The sequence below is a fragment of the Chiloscyllium plagiosum genome, chromosome 18, assembly GCF_004010195.1.
Source record: "Chiloscyllium plagiosum isolate BGI_BamShark_2017 chromosome 18, ASM401019v2, whole genome shotgun sequence".
In the NCBI taxonomy this organism is placed as follows: Eukaryota; Metazoa; Chordata; class Chondrichthyes; order Orectolobiformes; family Hemiscylliidae; genus Chiloscyllium; species Chiloscyllium plagiosum.
The window spans coordinates 62,686,990-62,696,289 of NC_057727.1; the positions used below are offsets into that span (position 1 = coordinate 62,686,990).

A 9,300-nucleotide genomic window follows, 5' to 3' on the forward strand; every position below is an offset into this window, starting at 1 on the left:
AATGAGGTCAGGAGCTGAGTGGCTGTGGTTCAGTCCAAATCAGGCATTAGTGAACAGCGGTTATTGCTAAGCAAGTGCTGCTTCATAGCACTGTTGATAACACTTCCATTCCTTTACTGAGGATCGGGAGTAAACTGACGGGGGCAGTAATTGGCTCGGTTGGATTTGCTGTACTTTTCATGTAGAGGACATGCCTGGGCAATTTTCCATATTGTCAAACAGATGTCAGTGTTGTAGTCGTACTGGAACAGCTTGACCAGTGGTATGGCTGGTCTGGAGGTCATATCTTCAGTACTAGTACTGGAATATTTTCAGGGGTGTAGCTTTTTCAGAACTCTGTTTTTTAATCAATCAGAAGAGGATAGCCACTCTGTGTGAAAACCTGAGCAAAGCGAGGGTGAGCTTTTGTCACGATGCCTCCTCTGTTCCTCAAATTGGCGACTAGAGGTGTTTCGGAACTTAGTATCTGCCTCTTCATTGAGTGGAGAGGGGAAGTGGTTTGATTTTTAACAGAATGGGAAAAATGCAAATAAATGGTAATGGAGTCAATGGATCCAAATCTACTGCAAAAGAAGTTAATTAATAAACTGGAGACAAACACTGAAGACATGATGCAACAAGATTGTGAAAAGCGTTCTCACAGAGTCTCAGAGTTCAGAGCAATCAGCAGAGTAACATCGATAACCACCGACAGTTTTACAAAATGAAATCTTTCTGTGTCCTGATCTTTGTTTTAAGCAGTGAGCTTGTGGTTGGTAAGTGAACTGAAAGCTAAGGAGCTCAAATGGTAGATGGATTGCCTTTATGGCAAAGAGTAATGATACCTCTCGAATTATGTGTTGAGATAGCCGATCTCTTTATAGTAAGACCTCAAGCTGATATGCCATTGCTGAGTTTACAGTAAATTATATTGCATGCTCTTTCGTGCTAAGTGCATTGTAAAGTAGAATGTGGTTAACTCTTTCTGACAGTATTTTGACAGGGCAGTATTGTGTCAGGCCGGCAGCTTAAATCCACATGTCGGACATGTCCACTAAAAGTAAAAAGCTGCAGCTTTGGGTAGAGTCTGACACCTAGGAAGGAGAGAGCACAAGAGCCATATCAAAAGAAGAGGATGTTCCTATTTTGTCCTCTTCCTCCACTTTATAACATTGGATCCACAGGTCTGTTGCCATTTTTCACTACGTCGTCTCTGAGGAATAGATAATGGTCAGTCGAGAGAGAACACATGGGAGTAAGAGCTCCTGCAGTGGCCTTTAGATTTGGAAGGTTGGAGAAAGGAAAGAGTGATTTTTTTCACCTTTTGGCTGCTGACCCACCTGGTTTCAGATTATGAGGTAGTGGACTAAAACTAGCCCCCACACTGTCTACTATACTGACAAAACAGGGCAGTTATGTTTAACTGGACCTGTGTTTTTAAACTTAATGTTTATGGTGTATTACTTTTATCTTTGGATCATTGATAGTTTAATTGCTGTTCACGAGGCACTTTTTAGCTACCAACCAAAGTGTACCTGCGTAGAATGACTGGCAGTGTCGATTGGGTCAAAAGGAAATATATGACACTTGAAAGCTGTCAGGAATACATTCAGGTTTTAGTCACAGTGCCAGTGCAAGTATAACAACAAGTTGTATTTATATAGAAAAATGTGCCAAAGCACTTCACAGACACATAATCGGACAAAATCTGCCACTGAGTAAGACAGGATACATTAAGACAGCTAGCTAAAAGCTTGCCCAATGATGTGGGTTTTAGGTATGCTTTTTAAAAAATTGAGAGACTGAAGATCAATTCAGAGTTTCAGGCAGCTAAATGAGGAAGTTAAAACCAAGTATGCACAAAAGGGTAGAACTGGAGCAATCATTAAATTCTTGAGGTTGGTGAATTGTATGTGATTAGACACTTGGAAGGATTTGAAAACAAGGCTGAAAATTTAAATTTCAGATGTTGCTGGATTGTAAGCCAGTGTAGGGTCAGCAAACTCAGGAGTGTTGATTGGAACATAATGCCAGGTAGGATGCTGGAAGTAAAGATTTTCATGAGCTCAGATTTATGGTGAGTGGAAAGTGGGTGATTACCCAGGAGAACATTGGAGTAATTGAGTCCAGAGGTAACAAGTGCTTGATTGAGGTTGGAGGGTTGGGTGGATGTCTGCAATGTGATGAAAGGGGATTGCATGATCTTTCTGTTGGCAAGATATGAAGTCTGGAACTCAGCCCAGGATCAAGGAGGGCATTTTGGATACTCAACCTCAGTTAAAGTTAATCAGGGAGAAGGACAGAGTTGACAATGAAAAAATGGAGTTTCTGTTGGGATCTGCTTCTGTCTTGCCAATATTTAATTGGAGAAAATTTGTCCTCATCCAGTATTGGATGACAGACAAGAGGGAAGCAAAATCAGAGATACTAGAAGAGTTGAAAGTAGTGTTGGAAAGATAACACTGAGATAGACACTGTGTATGTGAAACATGATGTGTTTTTGATGATGTAGCAGATATAGAATGGCACAGTGGCTCAGTGGTTAGCACTTCAGCCTCACAGCACCAGGTGGAACTGGCTAAAGGAGTTCATCTCTTCCTATGAATGGAGCTGCTGAGGCATACACTCTACAATTTGTCCACACCCACTTCTGGAAAAAAATAGCCCTGTAGCCTTGAGCAGCTCAGATCCCCAATTCTGACCTGAAAGAGAAGAACTAAAAGTAAAAATAAAATGGGATGGCATGATAGCTCAGTGATTAGCATTGCTGCCTGACAGTGCCAGGGAGCTGAGGTCTGTTTGCTTCCAATTAACATCATTGTATGTTCATGACATCAATTTACTTTACAGTTGATCATGGGCAGTTTAACTCTTGGTCACTTTTATTGTCAAATTAATTAAACAAAAAACACGATGAAAACTTGGAAAATTTTTCAATGAAATATGTGTCTTGTCCAATCGGTCAGCTCTTAATATGAAATCTTTGGTTTATCTAATTTTTGCTTGATTTACTTAATCAAGGACATCTGAGAACACTTATTTTATAACCTAGATAGCTATTACTGTCCAAAGCCAAGGTTCTCTAAATCTTACATCTTTGAAGTGAATGCACATTTTAGCACGTCAAGCTATATTTAACTATAAGTCGATGTTTGATTTGAAATGTGATATGATCCAGGCGTTATTGAAAGTAGAATGAATAGGGCAGTACATAAGAATCATACTGTATCTATGTCTTACCCACAGCAGCAAGATGGCAGATGAGCAACAGTGATTAGTTCCTGTATCCACTTCCTGTAAGAAACTCAGTTACCTTTGTAACAGCTACATTGTCACAAAGAAGCATGCTGCTTTTCTAATGTCAATTCAATTTAGTTTTCTACACTATTATTTCTATTGACTGGATTAGTTTCCTATAAACCATACAACCCCCATTTTTCATTATCAAGTTCATGCTTTCTTATGTCTTCCTCTCTGAAATTCTCTTATTTCTTTCCTCCATTGTCTACTTCTCTCTCTGGATTTTATATTCAAAGGCTTTTCAGACTGAAGGCCTGTGACCAGTGGTGTGTCACAAGGATCGGTGTTGGGTCCACTACTTTCGTCATTTATATGAATAATTTGAATGTGAACATAGGAGGTTTAGTTAGTAAGTTTACAGATTACACCAAAATTTGAGGTGTAATGGACAGTGAAGGAGGTTACCTCAGATTACAACAGGATCTTGACCAGATGGGTCAATGGGCTGAGGAATGGCAAATGGAGTTTAATTTAGATAAATGTGAGGTGCTGCATTTTGGAAAGGCAAGTCAGAGCAGGACTTATACACTTAATGGTAAGGTCCTGGAGAGTGTTACTGAACAAACAGACCTTGGAGTGCAGGTTCATAGTTCCTTGAATGCAGTCACTGGTAACTAGGATAGTGAAGAAGGCTTATCTTTATTGGGTATGCTTACCTTTATTGGTCAGAGCGTTGAGTATAGGAGTTGGGAGGTCATGTTGTGGCTGTACAGGACATTGGTTGGGTCACTTTTGGAATATTGTGTGTAATTCTGGTTTCCTTCCTATCGGAAGAATGTTGTGAAACTTGGAAGGGTTCAGAAAAGATTTACATGGACGTTGCCAGGGTTGAAGGATCTGAGCTCTGGGGAGAGGTTGAACAGGCTGGGGTTGTTTTCCCTGGAGAGTCTGAACTTAAGGGATAACTTTATAGGGGTTTATAAAAGCATGAGGGCTATGGATAGGATAAATAGACAAAGTCTTTGCCATGGGGTGAGGGAGTCCAGAATGAGAGGGCATAAGTTTGGGATGAGAGGGGAAAGATATAAAAGAGACTGAAGGGGCAACTTCTTCACAGAGAGAGTGGTACTGTGTATGGAATGAGCTGCCAGAGGAAGTGGTGGAGGCTGGTACAATTGCAACATTTAAAAGCCATCTGGAAGGGTTTAGAGAAATATGGACCAAGTGCTGGCAAATGGGACTAGATTAGGATAGAATATCCGGTTGGCATGGACAAGTTGGACCGAAGGGTCTGTTTCTGTGCTGTACATCTCTATGAATCTTTGACTGTAATTGACATCCTGTTTCAAATTCAAGTTTTCTCATTTTTTCCTTTTCTGTTTCAAGCTGCTTCATCTGCAACTCAAGTTGTGTTCTGTCTCAGTTAGATTCCTCAATCCAAAATGCTGTGCTAGTATCTCAACTGTCACTACTTTATCAGCCTTTGCTTTTAACTCCAAATTATCTGCTAATGTGTTAGCCCAGTCTTGGTTAATATTTCAGAGATAAACCTTCCCTCTCCAGAAACACTGTGGCAACAGGCAGGGCAAGTTCAGCTTTCAGTATACATAATAAATGTATGTAGATTATGATGGAGATCACATCTGGATATTACGTCCCAGTTCTGGTCACTGCACTGTAGGAAAAGTATGATTGCGCTGGAGAGAGTGCAGAAGAGATTCACCAGGATGTTGCCTCGGCTGGAGTCTTTTAGCTATGAAGAGAGACTAGATAGGGGTTGTTTTCCTTAGAGCAGCAAAGGCTGTGAGGCAATTTGATTAAAGTGTAAAAAGTTCTGAAGGGTATTGATAAGGTAGGTGGAGAGAATCCTCTAAGAGAGGAAATTCTTCTTAATTTTGGTGATACATTGGCACCCCTTATTTCCAAGACTATGCCCTCTCAGCAATTCCCAGTAGTCACATCTGTGAATGGATTTCAGTCCCAAAAGAACCCCTAAATTATGATAAATTGTAGACAAAACTGCAAAATTTATATTATGATCTGGCTATGGACCAATAATTTTTATTTTAAAGTGGACCAGTTAGAGATCCATGGACTGACTTAACATCGAGACAGTGACCCTCCCACTTTCTCAGCTCCTTGGGCCTTATTCTGACTCCTGACTGTAATATTTATCTGCCTACCAATTTTTAGGTTAAAAATTACACAACACCAGGTTATAGTCCAACAGGTTTATTTGGAACCTGTTCGACTATATCCTGGTGCTGTGTGATTTTTAACTTTGTCCACTCCAGTCCAATACCAGCACCTCCATATCATGGCTACTAATTTCCAGAACAACTTCAGTTCTAACAATATAGAGCCATCCAACTGCTTCTGATTCCTGACTGAGTCCCTTACACAGAATCTGTGTAATTCAGTTGCCTTCCAGCTAATTATTAACTGCTTCAGTCCTAACTCCTATACCTCTGTCTCTGTCTGTCAGGGGGACCTTGTAGAATGTGAGTTCCCTGACTGATGCTGTTAATCTGGTCCAACCAGGGAGCACTGGCTGACAGATAAAAACAGGAGTGTCAGACATCTTGTTACTTTGAGAGCTGGCTCTGAGGGAGCTGGATCAGTGAAGGTCTTTCCATATATAAATAAAGGGTGACTTGGTGATAGCAAACTGGCCTCTGTGGTCATTTCAGACGTCCCACTAGCCAGTGAGATTGGGAGTGCAGGATTTACTTCCTTATTTTCCTTCTCAGCCACTCCTCTTCCTCATCATTAAGGCATTGTTCCTTGAAGCAGGTTGTAGCTTGAGTGGAAAGCAGAAGAGAAGTCATTTTAGAAAACCTCAGACTCTGGCCACAACAGGATAGAGAAGAGTAAAAGCACTTAAGGCAGTCCCATCAAATTAAATTCAGAACAATTGTGGAAGGATAGAAGCTAAATTAGAACACAAAGCTGATGCAAAAGGAAGAAATTATTGGAAGGCTGGGTGTGCAGGAGAAATTGTTCTGTCAGGTCATTGGAGCAAACAGTTGAGCAACAGTTAACAGGAAATGGTGAAATGATGTGATGTCATAGGGAAAAGACTGGGTCGATAAAAATAAACTATTTCCACTGGTTGAAGATTCTAGAAACAGGGAGCATAGTCAAAGAATTATGGCTAGGCTATTCAGGAGAGATATTAGAAAATACTTCTACACATAAAGTGTAGTGAACGTTTGGAACTCTCTTGCACAAATAGACAGTTAATACTAATTCAACTGTTAAATCTGAGATAGACAATTTTTTATTAAATAAATATATTAAGAGATATGGGCCCAAGGCAGGCATATGGAGTTAGGCCACAGATCAACCATGATCTTATTGAATGGTGGAACTGGCTAAAGGAGTTCATCTCTTCCTATGAATGGAGCTGCTGAGGCATACACTCGACAATTTGCCCTGTAGCCTTGAGCAGCTCAGATCCCCAATTCTGACCTGAAAGAGAAGAACTAAAAGTAAAAATAAAATGGGATGGCATGATAGCTCAGTGATCAGCATTGCTGCCTGACAGTGCCAGGGAGCTGAGGTCTGTTTGTTTCCAATTAACATCATTGTATGTTCATGACATCAATTTACTTTACAGTTGATCATGGGCAGTTTAACTCTTGGTCACTTTTATTGTCAAATTAATTAAACAAAAAACACGATGAAAACTTGGAAAATTTTTCAATGAAATATGTGTCTTGTCCAATCGGTCAGCTCTTAATATGAAATCTTTGGTTTATCTAATTTTTGCTTGATTTACTTAATCAAGGACATCTGAGAACACTTATTTTATAACCTAGATAGCTATTACTGTCCAAAGCCAAGGTTCTCTAAATCTTACATCTTTGAAGTGAATGCACATTTTAGCACGTCAAGCTATATTTAACTATAAGTCGATGTTTGATTTGAAATGTGATATGATCCAGGCGTTATTGAAAGTAGAATGAATAGGGCAGTACATAAGAATCATACTGTATCTATGTCTTACCCACAGCAGCAAGATGGCAGATGAGCAACAGTGATTAGTTCCTGTATCCACTTCCTGTAAGAAACTCAGTTACCTTTGTAACAGCTACATTGTCACAAAGAAGCATGCTGCTTTTCTAATGTCAATTCAATTTAGTTTTCTACACTATTATTTCTATTGACTGGATTAGTTTCCTATAAACCATACAACCCCCATTTTTCATTATCAAGTTCATGCTTTCTTATGTCTTCCTCTCTGAAATTCTCTTATTTCTTTCCTCCATTGTCTACTTCTCTCTCTGGATTTTATATTCAAAGGCACCTCTTGAATGGTTCAGAGTGAGTTCCTCTGAATTATTAATCTGAATGCTGTCATACTTAAGGAGCGTTTGGGAGCACCTTTGTTTTGTTTTCCCCAGGGACACTGGCCTTTTCAAAGTTTAGAGAACAGAACCTGGTGGGGGAGATACTTTTTAGCCATCTGAGCTCGGTTTCCAGTCCATCTTAGTTGGTTTATCAGGGATTTTGCCTGAAAGCTGTAGAGCTGGCTTCTAGAAGGCTTTCTCCAGGCATCCCATTGAATCTGGGGAATGTGGTATTGCTGGTGGAATTTCTCTAGTTCTTTTATATGTCGCTGGTACAAACGGTCCAATTCTCACTGCAGTACAAGAGTGTGGTGATGATGTCAGTTCCTGTTGACCCTAAAAATTACACAACACCAGGTTGTAGTCCAACAGGTTTATTTGGAAGTACTAGCTTTCAGAGCACTGCTCTTTTATCAGGTTCCTACTAGGGCTCCTGTTGGCCTGCAGATGTCTTTATTGTCAAACACTCTGCCATTGTTTGGAGAAGACTGAGCTGGTGCAGCTGATCCAATGTTGGATATCAACATAAGATCCTTTCAACACATGGTAAAAGCAAGAAGACACCTGGTCAGGCAATGCTTGACATGGAGGGATGCTCCTCAAGCTATAAGCTCCAGCTTCAGGCTAGTTCTGGGAAAAGCAAGCTGCAGAAAACAGACCTAAGTACGAGCTTTATTTGCTTCATGTGATTCTAGAAGCAAGAAGTCCCTAAATCCAAGTAAAATTCATTGGTGCTGGTCTTCTAAAAATTGAACAATTATTAGCTCTAAGAATTTGATGAAGAGACTGTCCCATCTTCACACTGAGGATATTAACGAGCCTGTTTCATAGCACTACTGCTGTGCTACGTGGGATAGATTCAGAACGATCCAGCAGCTCAAAACAGGGAATTGCATGAAGCTCTGTAGACATCAATGGCAGAGTTGTATTCCGATTCAATCTGTAACCTCATGGCCTGTGATATCCTTCAATCTATCATTGTTATCAAGCTAAGTGATCAGGCCTTGCTCAGTGACTGTTAAGTGAGTATGCAGGAGCATTACAATGAGTACCTAAAAATGAGAAGCCAATCTGCTGAAGCTATAACACAGGGCTACTTGGATGCTAAACAGTTAACACAACATGCAACACAGCCAAGTGATCCCAGAACCAATGGATCAGATCAAAGCTCTGCGGTTCGGAAATTGTGAATGGCTGTTGACCAGTTAAACAACTATTAGGAAGAGGAGGTTCTGCACACAATCCCATTCTTTTTTTTAATAGATATTTTTATTAGAAATTTAACATTTTTACAAGATTACAACAATAAACAAAACTCTCGAATATAAACATTGATATACAGTTAAATCAAATATACAATAGCCAAAATTTAACAAAAGAATAAAAAAGAACGAAAAAAAAACAAAACTCAACTATCTACTAATCTAACCGACAACTAACCAGAGTGTATATTTAAGTCTCTTACATGCTCGGAATGTGTTAACATCAAATGTAATAAAACCCGTATTCGTGCGGGATTCCTCTCCCGAGGGGCCCCGGACCAGCCAGGTTTGTAATCTCAATTAAATAAAACCCTTGTTAGGATAGCCGAAATATCTGTATTTATGTAATTCAAGAAGGGCTGCCATATTTTATAAAATAATTCGGTCTTTCGGTGCACCATATTTGTAAGGAACTTAAGGGGAATACATTTCATAATTAATCTGTGCCAATTTGAAAGTCCAGGAGG

At 39.8% G+C, this 9,300-nt stretch overlaps 1 protein-coding gene across 1 annotated transcript in view; it reads left to right on the forward strand.

The window, feature by feature from the left end:
• The first annotated feature begins 281 nt into the window (after positions 1-281).
• mst1 (macrophage stimulating 1) overlaps positions 282-9,300 on the forward strand; it is an 85,643-nt gene continuing 76,624 nt past the window's right edge. Inside the window, exon 1 of the mRNA XM_043708469.1 lies at positions 282-755. Coding sequence (XP_043564404.1) covers positions 704-755 — 52 coding nt within the window. The 5' untranslated portion in view covers positions 282-703. The remainder of the gene's footprint in view (positions 756-9,300) is intronic.